The sequence below is a fragment of the Perognathus longimembris genome, chromosome 28 (genome assembly GCF_023159225.1).
Source record: "Perognathus longimembris pacificus isolate PPM17 chromosome 28, ASM2315922v1, whole genome shotgun sequence".
NCBI lineage: Eukaryota > Metazoa > Chordata > Mammalia > Rodentia > Heteromyidae > Perognathus > Perognathus longimembris.
In genome coordinates, this window is record NC_063188.1 from 77,539,953 (window position 1) to 77,565,818 (window position 25,866).

Genomic DNA, 25,866 nt, shown 5'->3' on the forward strand with positions numbered 1-25,866 from the left:
TCTTTTTTTTTTTTTTTTTTTTGGCCAGTCCTGGGCCTTGAACTCAGGGCCTGAGCACTGTCCCTGGCTTCCTTTTGCTCAAGGCTAGCACTCTGCCACTTGAGCCACAGCGCCACTTCTGGCCGTTTTCTGTATATGTGGTGCTGGGGAATTGAACCCAGGGCCTCATGTATACGAGGCAAGCTCTCTTGCCACTAGGCCATATCCCCAGCCTGTGAGACTCTTATCTACAATTAATCACCAGAAAATTGGAAGAGGTGCTATGGCTCAAGTGGTAGAGCACTGACCTTGAGCTGAAGAGCTTAGGGCCAGTGCCCAGGCCCAGAGTTCAAACCCCACAACTGACAAAAAAAAAAGCTGAGATCTAGGCTGGAAATGTGGCTTAGTGGTAGAGTGCTTGTCTAGCATGCATGAAGCCCTGGGTTCGTTTCCTCAGTACCACATAAATAGGAAAGGCCGGAACTGGCACTGTGGCTCAAGTGGTAGAGTACTAGTCTTGATCAAAAGAAGCTCCTGGACAGTGCCCAGGCCCTGAGTTCAAGCCCTAGGACTAAGGAAAAAAATGAAGGTGAGATCTGAGGATCATGGTTCCAAGCTAGCCTTGGCAGAAAAGTCTGTGAAACTCTTATCTCCAATTAACCAGCAAAAAGCCAGAAGTGGTGCTGCGGCTCAAGTGGTAGAGTGCTAACCTTGAGCAAAAGAAGCTCAGGGACAATGCCCAGGCCTTGAGTTCAAGCCCCAGGACTAGCCAATAAAAAAAATAAGAGTCTCACAGACTTTCCTGCCTGAGCTGCTTAGAAGCATGATCCTCAGATCTCAGCTTCCTGAGTGCTAGGATTATAGGCATCAGCCACCAGTGCCCACCATGAAACTCTTATCCCCAATTAACCACCAGAAAACCAGAAGTGGAGCTGGGGCTCAAAGTGGTAGAACACTAGCCTTGAGAACAAAAGCTCAGGGACAGCATCAGGCCCTGAGTTCATGCCTCATGACCAACAACAAAAAGTCCTCTAGCCACCTTGTTTCCCTCCTCATATGATTATTCAATTTGCATGCATATGTCCTGTCATAGACCCCCCCCAACCCTATCCCTAGCCACCCTTGATCACTACTTATATCTATCCCTAAACACTCTGACTTGTACCATCAGGACATCATCAGGGACCCTCTGTACTCCTCTTCACTATGCCTCCAAGTGATCTCCCACAAAAAGCCTAGATGCATCAGAGATGGCGAGGGGAGAAAAGGATATTGACCAAGTTGTGAGTGAGAGATTACGAGAGCTGAAAGAGGGAGTAGGTGTATTGTGCAAGGTATGCCTTGGGAAAGCACTTGTCACGGAGATATTTGAGAAGTGGGAATGAAGCTGGTATTTTCTGGGTGTGTGACAAAATAATTAATGCATGGGTCTAATGCTGCAAATATTTGTTCCCAGTCTGTCGCAAGTCTTTTCACATTGTTTGCTCTTTTCATCAGACTGTAGTTTTGTTTATTGTTGTTCAAAAAGATTTTTTTGAATGCCAGTACTAGGGTTAGAACTCAGATCCAGGGTACTCGCCTTTAACTTTTTTACTTAAGGTTGGCAAACAACCACTTGAACCATACCTCTACGTCTGGCTTTTTTTTTTTTTTTTTTTTTTTTTTTTAGTTAACCGGACATAAGAGTCACAGATTTGTCTGCCCAGGCTGGCTTTGAATCTCAGTTCTCAGATCTCAACCTACTTACTGAGTAGGTAGGATTACAGGTGTGAACCACCAATGGCCAGCTTGTTTTAACCTTTTTTGCCAGTCCTGGGCCTTGAGCTCAGGGCCTAGGCACTGTCCCTGAGCTTCTTTTGCTCAAGGCTAACACTCTACCACTTGAGCCACAGTGCCACTTCTGGCTTTTTCTGTTCTTGTGGTACTGAGGAATTGAACCCAGGGCTTCATGCATGCTAGGCAAGCAGTCTACCACTAAGCCACATTCACAGTCCTCCTTTCTTTCTTTCTTTTTAAAAAAAAATTATTTATTTTTGCCAGTCCAAGGGCTTGAACTCAGGGACTGGGCACTGTCCCTGAGCTTCTTTTGCTCAAGGCTAACACTCTACCACTTGAGCCACAGTGCCACTTCTGGCTTTTTCTGTTCTTGTGGTACTGAGGAATTGAACCCAGGGCTTCATGCATGCTAGGCAAGCAGTCTACCACTAAGCCACATTCACAGTCCTCCTTTCTTTCTTTCTTTTTTAAAAAAAATTCGGGGCTGGGGATATAGCCTAGTGGCAAGAGTGCTTGCCTCGTATACACGAGGCCCTAGGTTCGATTCCCCAGCACCACATATACAGAAAACGGCCAGAAGCGGCGCTGTGGCTCAAGTGGCAGAGTGCTAGCCTTGAGCGGGAAGAAGCCAGGGACAGTGCTCAGGCCCTGAGTCCAAGGCCCAGGACTGGCCAAAAAAAAAAAAAATTATTTATTTTTGCCAGTCCAAGGGCTTGAACTCAGGGACTGGGCACTGTCCCTGAGCTTCTTTTGCTTGAGGCAAGCACTCTACCACTAAGCCATGTTCCCAGACCTCTTTTTTTTTTAATTTTATTTTATTGTTAAGGTGATGGATGTACATTGGGGTTACAGTTACATATGTAAGGTCGTGAGTACATTTCTTGTCTAACCTATTACCCTTCCTTCCTTCCTTCCTTCCTTCCTTCCTTCCTTCCTTCCATCTTCTTTTCTTCTTTGTTTGTTTCTTTCTCTTTCTTGTCAGTTGTGGGGATTGAACTCAGGGCCTAGACACTATCCTTGAGGTCTTTTGCCCGAGGGTAGCCTACTACCACTTGGAGCCACAACTCCCCTTCCATTTTTAGTGATTAACTTGAGATAAACGTATCAGGGACTTTCCTGTCCAGGCAGCTTTGAACCTCAGTCCTCAAATCTCAGACTCCTGTGTGGCTAGGATTACAGGTGTGAGCTACCAGTGCCCAACTTCATGGACTTTTCTTTCTGTGGTGTCTTTGAGCCAGTATCCTAGGATTTCAGCCTCCTGAGTAGCTAAATTGCAAGCATAGCCATCAGTGCCCAAATTTAAGTCTTTTCTTTTCTCTTTCTACCCAAAGCCTTAAACATATTCCTCCAAATAATTATATCCTAGTCTTTTTATAGTTTGATAGATTTATTTCACATATTTAGGTCTTTAATCAATATGGAGTTAATTTTTCTTTTTTCTTCTTTTTTCTCTGGTCCTGGGGCTTGAACTAAGGGTTTGGGTGCTGTCCCTGAGCGTTATTGCTCAAGGCTAGCACTCTACCACTTGAGTAGCTAGGATTACAGGCATGAGCCACCAGCTCCTGGCTGGAATTAATTTTTCTAAGTGTTTAAATTAAAATTAAGATCTTCAGGGCTGGGAATGTGGCCTACTGGTAGAGTGGTTGCCTGGCATGCACCAAGCCGTGGGTTCGATTCCTCAGTACCACATAAACAGAAATGGCCAGAAGTGGCACTGTGGCTCATATGAGTGCTAGCCTTGAGGAAAAGAAGCTCAGGAACAGTGCTCAGGTCCTGAGTTCAAGCCCCAGGACTGGAAAAAAATAAGATCTTCAAGGTGAATATGGTTGTACACTCCTATGATCCCAGAACTTGAAAGGCTGAGAAAGAAAGTTCACAGGCTAAATACAAGTCTAGTCTAGGCTGTATAATGAGACTCTGTCTCAAAAAAAAAAAAACACACAAAACTCAAAATCCAGCTGGGTGTTGGTGGCACATGCCTATATCTTAGCTACTCTGGAGGCTGAGATCTAAGGATCACAGTTCAAAGCCACTTCAAGTGAGAAAGTCTGTGAGACTCTTATCTCCATTAAACCACAAGAAAACCAGAAGTAGATCTGCATCTCAAAGTGGTAGAGCACAAAAGCTAGGGACAGGACGCAGGCCATGAGTTAATGTCCCACAACTGACTGACAGGGAAAAAAATTAAAATCTAGTTGCTCAGAATATGGCTTAGTGGTAGAGTGCTTGCCTTGCATGCATGAAGCCCTGGGTTAAATTCCTCAGCACCACATACACAGAAAAAGCCAAAAGTAACACTGTGGCTCAAGAAGTAGAGTGCTAGCCTTGAGCAAAAAGAAGCCAGGGGGGGCTGGGGATATAGCCTAGTGGCAAGAGTGCCTGCCTCGGATACACGAGGCCCTAGGTTCGATTCCCCAGCACCACATATACAGAAAACGGCCAGAAGTGGCGCTGTGGCTCAAGTGGCAGAGTGCTAGCCTTGAGCGGGAAGAAGCCAGGGACAGTGCTCAGGCCCTGAGTCCAAGGCCCAGGACTGGCCAAAAAAAAAAAAAAAAAAAAAAAAAAAAAAGAAGCCAGGGACAGTGTTCAGGCCCTGAGTCCAAGCCCCAGGACTGGCAAAAAAATTAAAATCTAAAAACTTAAAATTAAAATCTTAGGGGCTGAGAATGTGGCTTAGTTGTAGAGTCCTTACATGAAGTGCTGGGTTCGATTCCTCAGTTCTACATAAACAAAAAAGGCCAGAAGTCGTGCTGTGGCTCAAGTGGTAGAGTGCTAGCCTTGAGCAAAAAAAAGCTCATGGACAGTGCCCAGGCCCTGAGTTCAAGCCCCAGAATGTGCAAAAAAAATTAAAATCTTAAATTTTAAAAACTAAATTCTGCCAGGCTCCAGTCAATCGCTCATACCTGTGATCCTAGCTAATCAGGGGGCTGAGATCTGAGTGAGAAAGATGGTTTGAAACCAGACAGGGCAAGAAAGTCTATGAGACTCCTGTCTCTAATTATTCACCAAAACAGCCAGAAGTCAGCCTGGACAGGAAAATCTGTTAGATTCTCATATCCAATTAGCATAGCCAAAAAGCCAGAAGTACAGCTGTGGCTCAAGTAGAAAAGCGTAAGCCTGGAGCACAAAAGGACAAGGTCAGTGCCCAGGCTAGACTTCAAGCCCCAGGACCAACACACACACACACACACACACACACACACACACATACACGGGGGAAACTGAGGCATGAGGATTTCCAGCTTGAGCTACATAGCAAATTTCAGTCTAGACACTATCTCAAAGTAAGAAAAAAAAAACTAATCCCTACTCTAAAATACAAACATGTCTCTCTAAACCATATTTGTGAAGTTTGTCTCATTCCAAGTTACTCAAAGCATCATTTACAATTCCTAGAAATACCCAAATAAAAAAAAATTTTTTTTTGCCAGTCCTGGGCCTTGGACTCAGGGCCTGAGCACTGTCCCTGGCTTCTCTTTGCTCAAGGCTAGCACTCTGCCACTTGATCCACAGCGCCACTTCTGGCCATTTTCTGTATATGTGGTGCTGGGGACTTGAACCCAGGGCTTCATGTATACTAGGCAAGCACTCTTGCCACTAGGCCATATCCCCAGCCTCCAAAATATTTTTGTATTAGGGATTGAACCTAGATCTTCTCACATACTAATTATTATACTTATTCTGTTTTCTACCATTGATCTAGCTTTCTTTTCCTTCTTCCACGCCTCATCTTTTTTATATGGGGATCAAAATCAAGTACTTACTGGGTGCTGCAGTTTACATCTGTAATCTCAGCTACTTGGGAGGATTCCAAGGATCCAGAGTATTCCACTATGAGGCATTCTGTTTCTCATATCTGTCAGTTAATTTGGCAAACATGCACATCATTTTATAGAATGAGGGACCTTCTAAATAATAAAGATTCTTACAGTTCTTTCCCAAATTAATCTTTCAAAAATCAGTGCAGGGCTGGGAGGGAATATGGCCTAGTGGTAAAGTGCTTGCCTTGTCTACATGAAGCCCTGGGTTTGATTCCTCAGCACCACATATATAGAAAACAGCCAGAAGTGGCACTGTGGCTCAAGTGGTAAAGTGCTAGCCTTGAGCAAAAAGAAGCCAGGGACAGTGCTCAGGCCCTGAGTTCAAGACCCAGGACTGGCAATATATATATATATATATATATATATATATATATATATATATATATATATATATGGGGGGGGGCTGGGAATGTGGCTTAGTGGTAGAGTGCTTGCCTAGCATACATGAAGCCCAGGGTTTGATTCCTCAGCACCACATAAACAGAAAAAGCCAGAAGTGGCACTGTGGCTCAAGTGGTAGAATGCTAGCTTTGAGAAAAAGAAGCTCAAGGTCAGTTCTTAGGCCCTGAGTTCAAGCCCCAGGACTGATAAAACAAAAAATGAGTGCCAATGTCAGAAAGTGTGTGGGGCAAGGCGCTGGTGGCTCACAGCTGTAATCTTAGCTACTCAGCAGGCTGAGATCTGAGGGTGTGAGTTCGAAGCCAGCTGGGGCAGAGAAGTCTGTGAGAATCTTATTTCCAATAAACTACTCATAACAAGCAGGAAGTGGTGCTGTGACTCAAGCACAAAGAGGCTCAGCGTCAGCACCCAGGCCTGAGTTCAAGCCCTAGGATGGGCAAACCAAAAGAAGAAAAAAGAAAAAAAAAAGTGTCGGGCACAAGTGGCTCACACCAGTATCCTAAATCTCAGGAGGCTGAGATCTGAGGACTGCACTTTGAAAGCAGCCTGGGGATGACAAATACATGAGATGATCTCCAATGAACCAGCAAAAAGCCAGAAGTAGAGCTGTGGCTTATGTGGTAGAGCACCAATCTTAAATGAAAAATGCTGAGCAAAAGCACAAGATTCTAGCCCTAGGACGGGTACAAAAAGAAACTAAAAGAAAGAAAGTGCATTCCCAGCCAAGTTTCTGGTTGTCTAATTGATGCTGGGCTCTAGGGATTTGGGAAGAAGGGAAAGTTACAGTGCTGTGTGCTTTGCACGCATTGCAAGGTATTGATGGGCCCCTCACTGTGCAAGCCAGTTTATTTGTATCTGACTTAGAGGTGGCCCAGTAAATGTTGAATCAGTGAACAATGAGTGGATCAAGTCATTTTAGAGTTTACTGTATGACAGTCTACAAGCACTTTTCACAGTTTATCACTAATCCTCATTACACCTGCGTCAGACAGGTAATTATGAGCCCATTTGACAGGCTAGGAAAGTAGAGGTTCAGCCAGGAGAGGTACCTTGCTCTATTCGATCCCAGTTCATTGTGATTCCAAAAGTTACTCACCAAAGAATCAATCAGATTCAATTTCCCTCCGTCCACTCATTCTCCATCTGTCAAAGATTCATCAATCACCTATTTATCGCACAGTTCAATGACCATAGCACAACTATTTTAGGTGCCATAGAACTGGGTGGGCTCTCAGGATAACCAGCTGAACGGCTAGACTGCGCGAACGGAAAGGGCGGGTTTTGCCGGGCAAGGCTTTGGCTGCGAAGGTACAGCTAGCTAGCTAGCTACAGGCTGGAGCGCGGTCTTGGACACCGGTATTTCTGATATGAGCCGACAGGGGGCGCTGTTCCGCAACCAAACGCTTGCCCTGAAGACCCGCTGCGCGCGGACTGGTCCTCAGTGCGCAAGCGCAAAGTTCCGGAGCGACTAAATATTATCTTGCTGAGGGAAAACGTGAGGAGAGGGGGTGTGGCTCAGGGAGAGACGCAAACATGGAGGCGTGACTGAACCAAATTATTCTTTGCTTATTCGTCTCTACCGCTGAGGGTAAGGTCTAGGTGGCCACTTCTTTGAATAAAAGAGGGCCGAATCTAGCGTTCACTATACTTTGAGGGCGTGGTTGAGGGAGGGCCCTCAAATTTCTCGTCAGCAATAGGTCGTCCCTCAAGAGGCGTGGCCCGATGAGGTGTCCGTCCCCGGTGTGGTCACTTCCTGTGGAGTTTCCCCAACCCGGCGAGGAGGGGGAAGAGGACGGGGGGAGGAGGGCGGTCGTCCGGGGTTAGGTTTGGGGGTGTAGGTCCGTTCTGGGCGGGGGATGACTCACAGCCCAGCCCATCTCCCCGACGCCGCCCGCCCGCGCCGAGCTAGCTCCATGGCTTAGCGGAGGAGGAGGCGGCGGCTAATGGGGGGAGGGGGACTCTTATTTTGTTAGGGGGACCGGGCCGAGGCCCGACCGGCCTGGCAGGGCTCGCCCGGGACCGGGCGTCATGTCTCATGCAGCCGAACCAGCTCGAGACGGCGTAGAGGCCAGCGCGGAGTGCCCTCGAGCCGTATTCGTGCTGTTGGAGGAGCGCAGGCCGGCAGACTCACCCCAGCTGCTCAGGTGCGGGGCGCCTGGGGCCGGGAGTAGCAAAACTAGGGTTTCCGGGGGCCTCATCTGAGGGAACGAGGGCCCCGGATTGGGAATGGAGTTCCTTGGCCTAGACTTGGAGAATATAGGGGCGCCTTTCTTCTGTGTGTTTGGGGGGGCACCTAAGGAGTCATGTTGTGGCCTGCTTGGGCTGAGGCTAAAAGGAGTCATGGGAGTGCTTCGAGGGGGCCAGGGTCAGATTTGGAGGCCATTGGATAGGTCTAGAGAGGTAGATTCTGAAGTATCCCAAAAACTGTTCTGAGGCAGCCAAACTTGAGGGTCCTTGAGTACAAGGGGAGTGAATTTGAGAGGACTCTCAGGTATGACTGCTTTTAAGGAAATCGTGGAATCATTCTCCCTCAGTGTGGGGGCAAAAAGCTTCCTGGGAGACAACAGAGGTGCTTTTTCTGGGAGCTTAGTGATTGACTCCCAGTGACGGGTTCCTGTTTGGTGATAACCTGAATCTGGAGCAATTTGGAGCTATCTCATGCCATAAGTGTGTGTGAATGAGCCCGAGAAACAACACTCAACAAGACTTAAGTAAAAGACTCCTTTCACTGCTGCCTGCCCGCGCAGGGGCCCATCCCTGGAATAGTGGAAAAGCTTGCCTTTCCTCTAGGAGTGGGGGGTTAAGAAGGGAGACCGCGGGGTAGACCTTAGGGGGATGGAAGTACTGTTATCGTTTTATCCCTGGGGGAAGGCCTCAGACCTTATTTGGGAGCCTTAGAGGAGGGTCTTGTTCTTGCCACTCACCCTAGCCTCCCGGTAAGCCCTGCCCACTCCCTACCCATACCCCCCCCCCCCTCTTCCTTTTATTTCGCCCTCCGGTTTTTGTCTCTCAGTTCCCGGGTGTAATCTTGAATCTGTCTCCAGAGCTGGAGTGAGTACCGATTGCACCATCCCCGGTCTGGGTGGGTCCTCTTGACTGTTTGGCCTCTTAACCCTTCACTACCATCCACTAGTGTGGACCTCTACTCCTCCCTGTCCACACCTCAGCCAACTCTTCAACTTCTGTGCAATGGGTGGATGAGCATGGGAGGGGGTTTATAGCCTCTCTTCTGCTCAGGATTGTGCTGAGCTCAGCCAAAGCGTCCTTGGAGCTTCCTCTTCCCAACTTCCTGGGTGGTTTTAGTACCCCATCTGAGGGTGAGGAGAGGAAGGGAGACAGATTCTTGGGAAACGGGTGGTGGTGGAAACTTTAGCCAAGTGAAGCCACCCACAATTTTAGGATCCAAAAATAAGGATGCATTTTTTTTTTTGCGGTGCTGGGGATGGAACCCAGGACTCCTAGCATGCTAGGCAAGTGGCTCTACCACTGAGCTACATGACACACACACACCCCCAGCAAGGATTCGCACTGAAGCACGTGCTTTTAAGTGTTGCTTAAACACTAGGGTCCTTTGTACCCAGCGTGCAGGGCTGAGTACGAGCCTTTCTGTATATTGATTTACCATCTAATTCCCTGTAACAAGTCATCATGGTAGTGGGCACAATTCAAATTATGTAGTGGGTTTTTTGTTTTCTGCAGTGGGGGGTATTGAACTCAGGGCCTCATGGATGCTACCCAAGTATTCCACCCCGGGACTGCATCTCTAGCTTCTGCTTTTGTTTGCTTTCTTGTTTCGTGTTGTTGTCTATTCTTTTCATTTTCGTTTTTGGCCTGAAACCTGGACTCAAACTCAGTATCTGATTCTTTAGCTCATTGGCTAGTGCTCTAACAGAACCCTGCCTCCAACCCTGGCTCTTTAAACAATAATTTTATTACTATTAATGTGTTGTACAGAGGGGCTGCCATTGCATAAATCAGGTAATGAGTACTTTTTTTTTTTTTTTTTTGGACAATGTCACCCTTTTACTTTCCTCCAGTTTCCCCCTCCCATCCCTGCCCACAAGTTAACACAGGTCATTTTCCATAGTGTATACCGAATCTGTTTGGGGTTTTTTGAGACAAGGTTTCTGACCTTAAACTCTCTGTGTAGCTCTGGCCACTTCAAAGTTGAGTATCAACCCCTCCCCCTCCCCAATACTGGGGGATATGTGGCTTCTTAGTTCTTGTGCCAATAGCTGTTGGTACTGGGGACTTGTGTGTTTTGATCTAAACAAAAACTAGGGGGAGGGCTGAGCAGGTTTCGCCTACTAAGGAAAGAATACTTGTAGAAAGCAGGCATCCTCTCAAATTCTCTCTCTTGCAAGAACAGACTGTTGGAGTCCGGAGACTGGAGCGCGTTTGTATTTCTGTTATTCTCTTTGAGGGGGATGGGGAAAACTTATTTTTCAAGTGGTAGCTCTTTTTGTAAAGTGAACCAACCTTAGTTCTCTTTGTGATGCGCTCAGTTTGGGTTACAATGGGCTGTTTGCCTGAGGGCTGCCCCTACTAGCCCTGTGTGTTTACACACAGGGGTTCACATTCAGCTGTCAGAAAAACAGTAGGGGGTATGGGGGGGCTGGGAGAACTCTGAATACAAAGTGGGAGAATCCTGCAGAAGTCTTCTGTTCTCTCCTCAAACCCAGGTTGTTGCATGTGATTAGAGTGAGGGGTTGGGATCCCAGAGCTCTTATTGTCTGGATTGTGGGTAACTGAATAGAGTGAAGAAAGGGGGAAGGGTGGGGGACAGATGTGGGAAGTCCTGGAGATGGCACCCAGCAGGGTAGCCACGTATGGATGAGAGATTCCCTCACACAAACACACCCTTCTCTGATGTAGAGAAGCATTAGGCCTCTCTACAGTAATTGACCACTACTCCTTCCTCCCTTCCCCCCTCAGCCTGAACTCTTTGCTTCCGGAATCGGGGATTGTTGCTGACATTGAATTAGAAAACATCCTTGATCCAGACAGCTTCTACGAACTCAAAAGCCAGCCCTTACCCCTCCGATCCAGGTAAGACTCAACAGATTTCCCCTCCTGCTCCTAATTCCCACATTGATGGGCAAAGTGCCTGCCCATCCCCTGCACTCTGCAAACTGAAGTTGCTGGATGATAGCACGAGGGGCCAGAAAGAGTGCGTCACACAGGAAAGCTGGTGAAGCCAGTATGTCTCCCACCAGACCTGCCTGTAAGACCTGCCTTGACTTCCCCCATTTCACTTGCACACCTATTCATATATTCCAGGCAAGCCTGGAATGTGTAGGGACTGGGTGTAGCTTATGTGAATCCCTCCCTTTGGGCGGAGCTGTGCTCTCAGTCCCTACCCCCAACACCTCCCCACACTACAATCCTTGCTGCCTCTCAGCTTTGGAGAAACCCCTGCCTGGTCTCTTGTTTCAGCCCCCATGGCTTGGAAGTCTAAAGGTGCTGAGTCATCGGCCCGGGAGGGGACATGGAAGAGGGGCAGGAAGAGAGGATTGTGAAATCTGAGATTTTCTTGCTACTGGCACCAGAGGCCTCAGCCTGAAGGAAGGGTGTCCTGGGGCTCCCCTGGAACCTGATGCCTAGCTCTTAGCTCAGACAGCATCACCAGTCCCAAAATTGGGCTTAGGAGCTCTCTGAAACCACAGTCCACTCCCACTTCTGCTTACCTTTAAAGATGCTTTGTGCTTGGCAGGTGCAGGTGGTTCACGCCTGTAATCCTAGCTACTCAGGAGGGTGAGATCTGAGGATTGTGGTTTAAAGCCAGCCTGGGGGGCTAGGGATATGGCCTAGTGGCAAGAGTGCCTGCCTCGTATACATGAAGCCCTGGGTTCGATTCCCCAGCACCACATATATAGAAAACGGCCAGAAGTGGCGCTGTGGCTCAAGTGGCAAGAGTGCTAGCCTTGAGCAAAAAAGAAGCCAGGGACAGTGCTCAGGCCCTGAGTCCAAGGCCCAGGACTGGCAAAAAAAAAAAAAGGCTAGCCTGGGCGGGAAATTTTTTTTTTCTTTTGGCCAGTCCTAGGCTGTGAACTCAGGACCTGAGCACTGTCCCTGGCTTCTTTTTTGCTCAAGGCTAGCATTCTGCCACTTGAGCCACAGCGCCACCTCTGGCCATTTTCTATATATGTGGTGCTGAGGAATCGAACCCAGGGCCTCGTGTATACAAGGCAAGCACTCTTGCCACTAGGCCATACTCCCAGCCCCTGGGCGGGAAAATTGATAAGATTCTTTTTTTTTTTGGCCAGTCCTGGGCCTTAGACTCAAGGCCTGAGCACCATCCCTAGCTTCTTCCCGCTCAAGGCCAGCACTTTGCCACCTGAGCCACAGCGTCCCTTCTGGCCGTTTTCCATATATGTGGTGCTGGGGAATCGAACCGAGAGCTTCATGTGTAGGAGGCAAGCACTTTTGCCACCGGGACATATTCCCAGCCCCTTGATAAGATTCTTATCTGCAATTAATTACCAAAAGAGGCGGAAGTAGAGTGGTGGCTCAAGTGGTAGAGTGCGAGCCTTGAGCAAAAGAAGCTCAGGGATAACTCCCAGGTGGTCAGTTCAAGCCCCAGAACCAGCGCGTGCACGCGCATGCACACACACACACACAGATTCCTTTTGCTAATTCCACTTAGTAATGAGCTAGCCCACTCTGAGGATTCTCCATTAGGACTTAGGGCTGTAAGTCTCTTTGCTAGACTATGGCCACTTAGTTCTGAAACTAGATCTGGTCCCAGAAATTCCCACAACAGTCTATGTGACCAGCAGAATGCCAGTAGCTCAAGCCTATAATCCTACCTCCCGGGGCTGGGAATATGGCCTAGTGGCAAGAGTGCTTGTCTGGTATACATGAAGCCCTAAGTTCATTTCCTCAGCACCACATATATAGAAAAGGCCAGAAGTAGCGCTGTGGCTCAAGTTGGCAGAATGCTAGCCTTATGCAAAAAGAAGCCAGGGACAGTGCTCAGGCCCTGAGTTCAAGCCCCAGGACTGGCAAAAAAAAATCCTAGCTCCTCAGGAGGCTGAGAACTGAAGATGCTGGTTCAAAGCCAGCCCAAGCAGGAAAATCTAGGGGCCACTCATCCCCAATTATCCAGCAAAAGCCAGAATGGAAATGTGGCTCAAGTGGTACAAGGCCATCATCGAGTGGTAAAAGCTAAGGAATAGTGCTCAGGCTCTGAATTTAAGCCCCAGTGTGGATACAAAACTTAAAAAACAGACTACAACTCCTGAATGTGGCAATCCCTCCCCTGCCACATTGTGAAGACAGGGAACAAGTGATTTCTGAGTCTCCTCCCACATACTGTGACCCTGTTAAGCTTAGGAAGAGAGCTCTAGCTTACCTCTGGCCCCATATTTCCCATTCCACAGCCTCCCAATATCACTGCAGGCCACACCAGCCACACCAGCCACCCCAGCTACACTCTCTGCATCGTCTTCTGCAGGGGGCTCCAGGACCCCTACCATGTCATCGTCTTCCTCGAGGGTCTTGCTGCGGCAGCAGCTCATGCGGGCACAGGCACAGGAGCAAGAGAGGCGTGAGCGTCGGGAACAAGCTGCAGCCGCTTCCTTCCCGACTCCTGCACCTGCTTCACCAGCCATCTCAGTGGTTGGTGTTACTGCTGGGGGCCACACTTTGGGCCGGCCACCCCCAGCTCAGGTGCCCAGGGAGGTACTCAAGGTAAGGCGAAGTCTGATGGCCTGTGGGCATCTTGGTAGCTTTTTCTTTTCTTTTTCTTGCTAGCTTTTGAACGAGGCCCTCGTGACTCCAGGTATACCTATGATAGTGTTCTAAGTGGTCTGTGCAACTCTCTCCCATGTGTTTGTTTTCTTAGGACTTGCTAGGGGCTCTAGGAGGCCCCAAAGGATGTCGTGCTGGACCTCGGAGGTTCATGTTAAGGTGTCTTGGGAAGCTGTGTGTATTCCTTTATAGATTTATTAGGTGGTCTCAGAGACTATGGAAGTCTGGCGAGTTGTGCATTAGTGGTTCAAGTCTTTAATCCTAGCTCCTCAGTAGTCTTGAGAGCTGAAGATCTAGGTTCAAAGCCAACCTAGGCAGGAAAGTCCATGAGACTCTTATCTCCAGTTAACCAGCAAAAAGCCAGAAGTGGAGCTGTGGCTTAAGTGGTAGTGTGCCAGCCTTGAGCAAAAAAGCCAAGGGTGAGTGTAAGGCCCTGGGTTCAGGTGCCAGTAGCAGCATTAAAAAGAAAAGACAAAGAGAGAAGAAAGAAGAGGTGACATCGTCCCAAAAGAAGTGGACTCGTTACCTGACTTACGTAAACTGTAACCCCTCTGTACATCACCTGCATAATAACAATTAAAAAGAGACACTCAGAGAGAGATAGCTGAGCTCTGGTATCTCATGCCTGTAATCCTTCCTACTCAGGAAGCTGATCTCTGAGGATCACAGTTCAAAGCCAGCCCAAACAGGAATGTCCCTGTGGCTCTCATCTCCAATTAACCATCAAAAACCTTGGAAGTAGAGCTGTGGCTCAGTAGGTGGAGCACTGACCTTGAGCAGGGATAGCATCCAAGCACTGAGTTCAAGCCCCAGGACCAGCAAAGAGAGAGACAGAGAGAGAGAAAGAGAGAAAAACTGTCATAGAGTTTTGGGCACTGTGACAAGGTGCCTCTAGAATCAGCTCCTGTCAGCTATAGGTGGATCTTAGGATTGAAGGATTTTTGAGAAAAGGAGTTTGAGTCACTCACTGAAGAAATTCGCCAGTATTTTTGAAGGATTCTCAGATTCTGGACCCAGTTTGTCCTACATGAGCCTACGACCAGATGAACCAAGGATCAGTTAAGCATCACAGACGATCAAGAGTCACCTTTGTGAGTCCTGTTCTACCTTCTCCCCTTCCCACATCGGCCCTATTATCTAACAGGTGCAGACCCACCTGGAAAACCCAACGCGCTACCACCTGCAACAGGCACGCCGGCAGCAGGTCAAACAGTACCTGTCCACCACACTTGGGCCCAAGCTGGCTTCCCAGGCCCTCACACCACCTCCGGGGCCTGCAAGTGCCCAGCCATTGCCTGCTCCTGAGGCTACTCATGCCACTGGCCCCACAGGCAGTGCTCCCAACAGCCCCATGGCGCTGCTCACCATTGGGTCCAGCTCAGAAAAGGAGGTAAGAGGCTATAGACAACCTTCCCATGTCTCCATTCTGTTGTTTTTTGTGCCTTTTCTTGGGTTAAACTCAAGGCCTGCATGCTTTGCCTGAACTTTTTTTACTCAAAACTGGCACTCTACCACTTAAGCCATATCTCCACTTCTGGCTTTTTTGGTGGATAATTGTAGATAAGAGTCTCATGGACTTTCCTGCTTGGGTTGGCTTCAAACCGCAGTCCTCAGATCTCAGCCTTCTGAGTAGTTAGAATTACAGACATGAGCCATTGGTGACTGACTCAATTTGTGTATATGCATGTGTGTGTGTGTGTGTGTGTGTGAAAGAGAAAGAGAGAGAGTGCATGTGTGGTACTGGGGATGAAACCCGGCACCTTACACATGCTAGAAAAGCTCTCTTACTCCTGTGCTATACCTTCAGCCTTTCCTTCTAACCCTGTGTTATATTTATTTCTTCCATTAGATTGATGATGTCATTGATGAGATCATCAGCCTGGAGTCCAGTTACAATGATGAGATGCTCAGCTATCTGCCTGGAGGCACTACAGGACTGCAGCTCCCCAGCACCGTAAGGCCCTGAGATGATGGGTTTCTCTGAAAATGAGGGCATCCTTCTGTCACCAAGACTATACCTGTGTTGGCTGTGTAACTATATGATACCCTTGCTGTGGATTGTACTAAGGTAGAGAAGGTGGCCTTTTGTTGAGAATGGGGTGTGCCACTGCCTGTGTCCATCTGTGTTGGACTCCACTGAGAAGTAACGTTTGTAGACTTTAATGTGAATGGCGTGAGGAGTTCATGAATATGTAAGGACACTTAAATCATTTGAATTTTGCTGTGAGAAGTGCCAAGAGGTGAGAATCATGTAGCATTCTGAATATCCCAGGGGATTTTTCTGGTCATGGAGATATACCCAGATCATGTAATAATTAGAATGTGCCAAAAGGCTCAAAGGTTGACTGGGCTGGGAATATGGTCTAGTGGTAGAGTGCTTGCCTCATATACATGAAGCCCTGGGTTTGATTCCTCAGCACAATATATATAGAAAAAGCCAGAAGTGGCACTGTGGCTCAAGTGGTAAAGTGCTAGCCTTGAGCAAAAAGAAGCCAGGGACAGTGCTTAGGACGGTGCTTAGGCCCCGAGTTCAAGCCCCGGGACTGGCAAAAGAATAAACAAAACAAGCTGACTGGGTTGCATACTGGTCGCTCACACTTGTAATCTTAGCTACTCAGGGAGTTGAGATCGGTGGATTCCAGTTCAAAGCCAGCCCAGGCAGAAAAGTCCATGAGAATCTTATTTCCATTTATTCAGCAAAAAGTCAGAAGTGGAGCTGTGGCTTAAGTGGTAGAGCACCAGGCTTGACAAGGCTAAATGAGAGAACCTGAGACTATGATTTCAAGCCCTAGTACCAGCAAAAATAAGGTTGAGCATGAATTAACAGGAATCTACCAAGGCTTTTAATGAACAGTAAGGATTGGGACTGCTTCCTTGTAGAAAGGGTATAAGATTTTGTACAGCAAGAGCATATCATTATAAAGTGGGTTTTTTTTGGTGCCAGTCCTGGAGCTTGAACTCAGGGCCTGAGCACTGTCCTTGAGCTTTTTGCTGAAGACTAGCACTCGACCACTTGAGCCACAGCTCCACTTCTAGCCTTTTGCTGGTTATTTGGAAATAAGAGTGTCATGGACTTTCCTACCCAAGCTAGGTTTGAACTGCAATCCTCAGACCCTCAGCCTCCTAAGTAGCTAGGATTACAGGCATGAGCCACTAGCATCTGGCTAAGTTCTGTTTTTGTGTTTGCTAGTCCTGGTGCTTGAATTCAGGACAGTGTCCCTGAGCTTCTTTTGCTCAAGGCTAATAATGCTCTACCACTTGAGCCACAGTTTCACTTCCATCTTTTTTGGTAGATTATTGGAGATAAGAATCTTATGGACTTTTCCTCTGTGGGCTGCCTTTGAACCATGATCTTCATGTCTCAGACCCCTGAGTAGCTAGGATTACAGGCATGAGCCACCAGTGCCTGACTCATAAAGAAATTCTGAATTTAAAGAATGTCATTAACTTGGCTGTGAATGTGGCTTAGTGGTAGAGTGCTTGCCTAGCATTGCATGAAGCCCTGGGTTCAATTCCTCACTACTACATAAACAGAAAAGGCCAGAAGTGGCGCTGTGGTTCATGTGGTAGAGCGCTATCCTTGAACACAGAGAGAGGCTCAGGGACAGAGCCCAGGCCCTGAGTTCAAGCCACAGAACCAGCAAAAAAAACAATAGTTGTGTCCTAGTCAGGCGTTGGTGGCTTACACCTGCAATCCTAACTGCTCAGGAGGCTGAAATCTGAGGATCTCGGTTTGATGCCAGTATGGGAAAGAAAGTCTGTGGCATTTTTTTTCTTTTTGCCAGTCCTGGGCCTTGGACTCAGGGCCTGAGCACTGTCCTTGGCTTCTTTTTGCTCAAGGCTAGCACTCTATATATGTGGTGCTGGGGAGTTGAACCCAAGGCTTCATGTATACAAGGCAAGCACTCTTGCCACTAGGCCATATTCCCAGCCCTGTGATATTCTTATCTCCAATTAACCGCCAGAAAATCAGAGTGCACTGTGGCTCAAAGCAGTAGGGGTCTAGCTTTGAGCAAAATGAGCTCAGGGACAAGGCCAGGGCCCTGAGTTCAAGCCCCACAACTGACAATAGTTATATCCATCTGGAGCAGGTGGCGTTCATGGCTGTAATCCTAGCTATACAGGAGGCTGAGATCTGAGGATTTCAGTTCAAACCCAGCCTGGACAGCCTGAGACTTATCTTCAATTAACCGCAGAAAAACAGAAGTGGTGCTGTGGCTTAAAGTGGGAGCACTAGCTTAGAGCAGAAAACCTCAGGGATAGCACCTAGGCCCTGAGTTCAAGCTCAGCAACCAACAACAACAAAGAAGTATCAGGCTGGGAATGTTTCTTAGTGGTAGAGTGCTTGCCTATTATGCATAAGCCCTGGGTTCAATTCCTCAGTACCATATAAACAGAAAAAAGCCAGAAGTGGCACTAGTGCCTTGAGCAAAAGAAGCTCATGGAGAATGCCCAGGCCCTGAATTCAAGCCCCAGGACTGGAAAAAAAGTATCTGTTTGAGGCTAGGTATGTAGCAAGCAACTGCTTGTACAGTGTTTGTGCAAGGCTTTGGATTCTGTCATCATCTCACCACCACCACCACCACCCCCCCGCCAAAAAAAAACAACACCAAAAAACTGATGCCAGCTTATCAAAACTTTTCATTTATTTAGACATAGCTAGAGATTAAAATCTTTTTGTTTTGTTTTGTTTTTGCCAGTCCTGGGGCTCAGACTCAGGACCTGAGCACTGACCCTAGATTCTTTTGTGCTCAAGGCTAGCACTCTACCTCTTGAGCCACAGCGCTACTTCTAGCTTTTCCTGTGTATGTGGTGCTGAGGAATCGAACCTAGGGCTTCATGTATACAAGGCAAGCACTCTTGCCACTAGGCCATATTCCCAGCCTGAGATTAAGATCTTATATATATTATGTAGATCCAAAAGATTAAGGGGTGTTTCAAGACTTAATATTCTACCAAGAAGTGTATATTGGTACACATATATTATTGTATTATAATAGAAAATATCCAGGACAGTGTGGAAAGGAAAATAAAAACTAGGGTAACATTTTTTTTTAAGTTCTAGTTGTTGGTAAGAACTTTTGGGAGATCAGAATGTGCTGGAAGACAGTAGAGTCTGGACCTTGGTACGTGGCCAACGAGAGACCATGATACATAAGGTAGTACAACTTGATCGCAGCGGAAGCGTACAGATTAGGTTAGAACTCTTCAGAAGGGCAGATTTTGGATAAAATGTTGCCATGACAATTTACCAAGGTCTGAGAAGATTGGGTTGGAGTGTTCCAAGAAATTGGATCGGAATGTTGTGCTGGGAGGAGCTAATGGCCTGGAATGTCACATCAGAGCCGACAGAGACCTGAGGATGCTTTTCCAGCACTGCTTCTCAGAGCTAGCCCTGGGATTCGGAATAAGGACTTCAGAGGCCGTGGAAGGGCTTGAGGGCTAGGTGGGGGTGATAGGCATGTCACGTACACATCAATCTTCACAAAGCAAACAAGGTCCGCTTTGCTCTGTGACTTCCGTTGAGTTACCGTGTGAAATCGACTCGAAGAAGGAGAGCACCGAGGGATCATCTAGTCCTTGGGTTAGAGGCCCTCATCTTTGTGTGTTTAGAGGATCAGAAGCCTGGTTGTGAGAAGAGTAGACTGGGGCCTGTTCTCAACTACTGTTTCTGTGTCTTTACTACCTCTAGCTGCCTGTGTCGGGAAATCTTCTGGATGTCTACAACAGTCAGAGTGTAGCTACACCAGCCATAACTGTCAGCAACTCCTGCCCAGCTGAGCTTCCCAACATCAAGCGGGAGATCTCTGGTAAGTGCTCAGTGAGGGAGGAGGGGAAGTACTTTATACCCTGTGTCTCACTCTGAGTTCCATGCCTACCAGGTCTGATTCTAGGAAGGTATTTGGGCATTACAGAAAAGAGCTGGGACTGGGGCACGACTCAGTGCTAGAACAACTGCTTAGCATGTACAAGACCCTGGAATCCCTTCCCAGCACCATAAAATAGAAAAAGAAAACAATTTGCTGGGCATGACCTTAGGTTCATACCTGTAAACCTAGCTACTCAGAAGACTGAGGTCTGAGAATCATGGGTATGAAGCCAACCCAGAAAAGAAAAGTCCTTGAGACACACACACACACACACACACACACACACACACACACACACACACACACACACACACAGAAATGGGCTGTATTCCTCTTTTTTCCATTATGGCTGATGGTCTTACTTCTTACTTCCTTTCTTCTCGGATTTAACAATTAGCCTGTGTCAGCATGGCTTTGTAAAAAAAAAAAAAAAAAAGATACACTTTTTTTTGGCCAGTCCTGGGGGCTGAACTCTATGGCTGTCCCTGAGCTTTTGCTCAAGGCTGTTGCTCTGCCACTTGAGCTACAGCACCACCTCTGGCTTTCTCTGAGTAGTTTATTGGAGATAAAAGAGTCTCAGAGACTTTCCTGCCAAGGCTGGCTTCAAACCAGAATCCTCAGATCTTAGCCCCCTGAGTAGCTACAATTGCAGGTATGAACCATTGGCACCCAGCTTACATTCCAAAAAAAAGTCTGGGCATGGTTGTGGTGCACACCTGTAATCCCAGCATTTTGTCTGGGACATAGGGATTGCAAGTTCAAGGCCAGCCTGAACTATGTACTGAGACTTTGTTTCAAAAACAGTTACTTTAGGGGCTGGGAATATGGCCTAGTGGTAGAGTGCTTGCCTCGCATACATGAAGTTCTCGGTTCAATTTCTCAGTACCACATATATAGAAAAAGCCAGAAATGGTGCTGTGGCTCAAGTGGCAGGGTGCTAGCCTTGAGCAAAAAGAAGCCAGGGACAGTACCCAGGCCCTGAGTTCAAGCCCCAGGACTGGCAAAAAAAAAGTTACTTTAAAGCAAGGTGCTGGCTCTGGGGGCTCATACTGGTAATCTAAGCTTCTCAGAAGACTGAGATCTGAGGATTGCAATTTGAAACCAGCCCAGATAGATAAATCTGAGAGACTCATGTCCAATTACCCAGCAAAAAGTCAGAAGTGAAGGTATGACCCAAGTATTAAGAGTGTTAGCCTTGATCAGAAAAAGCCAAATAAGAGTGTGAGGCCCTGATTTCAAGCCCTAGTACCAGAACACACACACACACACACGCGCGCGCACGCATCCAGTCCAGGCTCTATGGTACACCACCAGCCTCTGCCTCTGCATTCACACAGGCTCCCTCCTTCTTGTATCCAGAGGTCCTAACCACCCCTACTCTTTTCCAGAAACGGAGGCAAAGGCTCTTTTGAAGGAACGGCAGAAGAAAGACAATCACAACTTAAGTAAGTCTGAGAGCATGTGCACTTGCCCTGTACTCCACAGCACTGCTTTGCTCCTTGCTTTGAGTCTTTACTTTGTCTGTGGGGAATCCCCTCCCTACAATAGCCTCCTACCACCCCAGTTTCTGTCTCCCTTCCTTCATTGATGATTCTTTACTACTCTTTCTTTCTCTCCCCTTGCCTCCAAAGTTGAGCGTCGGAGGCGATTCAACATTAACGATAGGATCAAGGAGCTGGGCACTCTCATCCCCAAGTCCAATGACCCGTGAGTCTGGGCTGGGGACCCATGTCTGGTGGGAGGTGGGGCAGGCTCTCTATACCAGAGAAGTTATTCCTTGGTAGTCCCACAGATACTCTTGCCTAGGCAGGAGTTCTTTGGTCTCTATTTAGCTGGAGCAGGGTTCTAGACCCTGTGTCCCTACCTCAAATTTAAGTGCATGAGGTTATGGATATCTGCATAGTTTTCTATTTGTTTAGTACTTCCTTTATTTATTCAAGATTTATTTCTTGAAATCAGGCACCAGTGGCTTCTGCCAATCATCCTAGCTACTCAGGAGACTGAGATCTGAGGATTGTGGCTCAGAGCCAGCTGTGGCAGCCAAAATCTGAGAGACTCTTACCTCCAATTAACCAGCCAAAAGCTGCAACTGGAGAGGTAGAGAGGTTCTAAGTTCAAACCCCAGCGTTTGTACAAAGAAAAAAAAATGATGTATTTATTGAGTCTTGGCTTTGTGCCTAGTACTTTGGGAGGCTCTGAGGATACCAGAGGGAACAAAAAAGACAAAGATCTTTGTCCTCTTGGAATGGACGTTTTGGTGGAGGCAGACAGGCAATTAATGTGATAAGTAAAATCAGGGCTGGGTGTGGATAGATCATTCTTGCAATCCTGGCTACTTAGGAAGTTGAGATTTGGAGTTTATCAGTTCAAGGACAGCCCTGAAAGAAATTTCCAAAATAAACAACCAGAAGCCCACTGGAGGAGTAGCTCAAGAGAGTGGCAGCCAGAGAGAGCAAGCTGAGGAAGTAGGCCAAGTTCATACTCTAGTACTACAAGGAAAAAAGTAAAATCTATGAGATCCTTGGGGAATCCTCTCTCTGGAGTTGGAGTTGGGGGTGCATCTCCCTGGAAGAGCCCTTGCCTGGCATGTGAAAGGCACTGGGTTCCATTCCTAGCACTGCAAAATAGACCAAGAGTAAAAGAGCCTAAGCTGCATGGGTGTCTGGAGGAAAAGTATTCTGTGTACAGGGCGCAGCTGGAATAGGGGCTCTGAGATGAGAATGCTTTTCTATGTTCTAGAAGCACTGACAGGCCATTGTGGCTGTAGTGAGATGAATCAGAGGGACAAATAAATATACCAGAGGATTCAGAAGGGGTCAGGGTATGATAGCCACTACTGAAAGGTTCCAGGCAGAGGGTTTTTTTTTTCCCATGTAAGCATCCTATACCCTTAATGTCCCCCTCCCATCTTCTGGATTACCTGGCACACACCCCACCCCCGCTGCTCTGAAACTCCATATGCAGCACTTCCCATCTCTCTTCCCTTGAGCCCCACAGGGAAATGCGCTGGAACAAAGGCACCATCCTGAAGGCCTCTGTAGATTACATTCGGAAGCTGCAGAAGGAGCAACAGCGCTCTAAAGACCTGGAGAGCCGGCAGAGATCCCTGGAGCAGGCCAACCGTAGCCTGCAGCTCCGGATTCAGGTCTGGAAGGAGATAATGCCAGGGCTGATGGGCTGGTTTTCTGCAGGTGCAGGCAAAGGAAGAATAGGCCAGAAGAGATTCCTTTCTTGTCATACTTAAAGAGATCCCCAATTTTCCCCAACTCCCATGATTATTATGATGATAAGAATAATATCGGGCTGGGGATATAGCCTAGTGGCAAGAGTGCCTGCCTCGGATACACAAGGCCCTAGGTTCGATTCCCCAGCACCACATATACAGAAAATGGCCAGAAGTGGCGCTGTGGCTCAAGTGGCAGAGTGCTAGCCTTGAGCGGGAAGAAGCCAGGGACAGTGCTCAGGCCCTGAGTCCAAGGCCCAGGACCGGCCAAAAAAAAAAAAAAAAAAAAGAATAATATCATTTAAGGGCTGGGAATGTGGCTTAGTGGTAGAGTGCTTGCCTAGCATGCACAAAGCTCTGGGTTTGGTCCCTCAGCACCACGTAAAGAGAAAAGGCCCCAGGACTGGCAAAAAAGAATATCATTAAGCCTGGTGCTGGTGGCTCACCCCTGTACTCTTAGCTATTCTGGCGGCTGAGATCTAAGGATCACAGTTCAAAGCCAGCCGGGGCAGGAAAGTCTGTGACACTCTGTCTCCAATTAACCACCAGAAAACCTGAAGTGAAGTTGTGACTCAAAGTGGTAGAGTGCTAACCTTGAGCAAAAGAGCTCAAGGAGGGACTGGGAATATGGCCTAGTGGTAAAGTGCTTGTCTCATATACATGAAGCCTTGGGTTCGATTCCTCAGCACCACATATATAGAAAAAGTTGGAAGTGGTGCTGTGGCTCAAGTGGCAGAGTACTAACCTTGAGCAAAAAGAAGCCAGGGACAGTGCTCAGGCCCTGAGTTCAAGCCCCAGGTCTGGCAAAAAAAGAAAAACCAAACAAAAGAGCTCAGGGACAGGCCTTGAATTCACGCCCATTGACAAAAAAAAAAAAAATACTAGTGAATGATAACTAATGTACCTGTTTGTCTTGTGCCACAAACTGTGATACTAGCTTTGTAGCCATTAACACCTTGGATCCTCACAGCAGCCATATGAAAGGGAGTGTTAACAGTCTACAGACTGTAATGTTCACAACTAGCAAGTGGCTTAGGCTGAATCAGAACCCAGACACCCTTCCCTTTTAACAGTATATTCTTCAACCTCTGAGAGACTTTGAATCCCGTCTAATTCTGTACTCATCCTCTATTCTTTTGGCAGGAGCTAGAACTGCAGGCCCAGATCCATGGTCTGCCAGTACCTCCCACCCCAGGGCTGCTATCCCTGGCCACCACTTCGGCTTCTGACAGCCTCAAGCCAGAGCAGCTGGACATTGAAGAGGAGGGCAGACCAAGTGCAGCCACATTTCATGTTGGAGCAGGACCTGCCCAGAGTGCTCTCCATCAGCAGCCCCCAGCACCGCCTTCTGATTCCCTTCTAGACCTGCACTTTCCCAGTGACCACTTGGGAGATCTGGGGGACCCCTTCCACCTGGGGCTGGAGGACATTCTGATGGAGGAGGAGGAGGGGGTGGTGGGAGGACTCTCTGGGGTTGCTCTGTCCCCACTGCGGGCTACCTCTGATCCCCTGCTCTCTTCTGTATCCCCGGCTGTCTCCAAGGCTAGCAGCCGCCGCAGCAGCTTTAGCATGGAGGAAGAGTCCTGATTAGGCCTCACCTCTCCCCTGGAACCCCACTATACCCCAACACCCCCCCCTAGGCACTGAGGACAAGCCAGGATGAGGTCCTGCCTCCCCCCACCACTTTCCCATGAGATTGCCCTGCCCAGGAATTCTGGGGGAAGAGGTGATGTGATTGATCAGGCCCCAACCCTATAATAAACAAGAAGGAGACATCAGATGAGAACCTGTCCCTATAACCCTCAGGACTCTCCTAATAAGTTGTACTAAGAAAAAGAAGATGTCAGGATGCTGCTCCATCCCTTCTGTGCAAATTGCCAGTCTAGCCTATCCTGGCACTGGAAGAAGAGTTAAAAATAAACTGATGGAGGTCCCACCCCTGGGGGTTTAAGCCCTGCTCCTTTCCTCTATGAACCTTGCCTGGGCAAAGAAGTGAGAGTGTGATCCTACCCTTTCTCCCTGAAAACTCAGTTCTGGCCTTCTCAGAATGGAGGCCAAGCCAGGCCCCATCCCTTCTCTGTAGGAGAGCCCAGCACAGGCTTTTTGGGTGTGGAGGAATCAGTAAGGATCTGGCCACCCACGTGGAGATTATCCCTTCCCTTGCCCCTTAGCAACATGCCATGCAAGCATTCCACACTTCAGGGAGGAGTGGCACTTAAGCTCCCTGCCTTAACCTGGGACCAAACTGACCTGACCTAGGAGGGCTCGGAGTTGATCTTGCTCTTGGGAAAGTGGGCAGCTTTTGAAATCTTCTGCATTAACTTTCCAGACCTAGATCTCAGTTGAGGCTTAAGACTCACCCTTTGAAAAGTTTCTGCTTTCTTCCTTCAGTGGCAGCGTGGGAGGTAATGGAGTTTAAGTGGGGTTTTATCCTAGGTGCCACAAACCAATTGATAGAAACTGGCCTTGCTGGGGAATTCCTCAGCCCAAGAAAACGTAGGTTCTCTTCTACAAGGCGGGAGCTTGGAAGAAGGATTGCAAAAGCATATTGTACTTTATCATTTGTTTATGTGATTTTTTTATTGACCACCCCAACCTCTAGCCCCTACCCAGTTCTCCATTTGGAGGAATCACCCTGGTTCAGAGTTATTAAGAGACACTCCCCACCCATCCCGGCCTCTCCCACCACTTACACCCAAGGAGGGTGTACTGAGGGGTCTGTAGGTTTGTGAATAAGATAATAAATGCTAGGCGTGTTTGATGCGCTTTTAACTTTGGCAAGGAGTCTCCTGTCCTTATTTTTGACTGTGCAGTGAATGGGACCCATGCCAGCCAAGCAGAATAAAAATTACTGGAAGAAACAGATTTCTGAGAGATAAGGGTTTGGAAGAAAACCACCAGCAGGCACAAGCAATCAGACCTTTTAAGGGGCTGGGAGCCATCAGTGAAGCTGCTGTCATTAATTGCTTCACCTGATTTATGTCCCTGAGGAATGTTCATTTGGAGCACTGCTGTGTGTTCCCATTTCCTGTTTAGAGAAGCTGAG

The 25,866-nt window shown here is 47.8% G+C and overlaps 2 protein-coding genes across 4 annotated transcripts in view; one reads left to right on the forward strand and one right to left on the reverse strand.

Annotated features, from left to right (window-relative positions):
• Ccdc120 (coiled-coil domain containing 120) overlaps window positions 1-5,607 on the reverse strand; it is a 34,802-nt gene extending 29,195 nt beyond the window's left edge. The window contains exon 1 of the mRNA XM_048335621.1: window positions 5,520-5,607. The gene's annotated coding sequence lies outside the window, so the exon portion shown is untranslated. The remainder of the gene's footprint in view (window positions 1-5,519) is intronic.
• Window positions 5,608-7,798: 2,191 nt separating this feature from the next.
• Tfe3 (transcription factor binding to IGHM enhancer 3) lies at window positions 7,799-25,601 on the forward strand. 3 transcript variants are annotated; one of them, XM_048335631.1, is made up of 10 exons: window positions 7,799-8,119; window positions 10,911-11,024; window positions 13,358-13,667; window positions 14,872-15,117; window positions 15,577-15,681; window positions 19,420-19,537; window positions 20,986-21,042; window positions 21,229-21,304; window positions 22,595-22,742; window positions 23,964-25,601. In XM_048335631.1, exons 1-10 carry the CDS (start codon window positions 8,004-8,006, stop codon window positions 24,405-24,407), a joined length of 1,734 nt encoding a protein of 577 aa, XP_048191588.1. In that variant the 5' UTR covers window positions 7,799-8,003; the 3' UTR covers window positions 24,408-25,601. The 3 variants fall into 3 exon arrangements, with proteins under 3 accessions (XP_048191588.1, XP_048191589.1, XP_048191590.1); XM_048335632.1 differs by having other exon boundaries at window positions 8,096-8,119; window positions 13,432-13,667; XM_048335633.1 differs by lacking the exon at window positions 7,799-8,119 and adding an exon at window positions 9,006-9,026.
• Window positions 25,602-25,866: the final 265 nt, after the last annotated feature.

Excerpts from the sequence above, each read along its gene's own strand:
- Tfe3 (XM_048335631.1), top strand. The coding sequence starts at position 8,004 with ATGTCTCATGCAGCCGAACCAGCTCGAGACGGCGTAGAGGCCAGCGCG. Across the intron at positions 15,682-19,419 it reads GACTGCAGCTCCCCAGCACC|CTGCCTGTGTCGGGAAATCT; the intron begins GTAAGGCCCTGA and ends TACTACCTCTAG. Across the intron at positions 21,305-22,594 it reads ATCCCCAAGTCCAATGACCC|GGAAATGCGCTGGAACAAAG; the intron begins GTGAGTCTGGGC and ends TGAGCCCCACAG.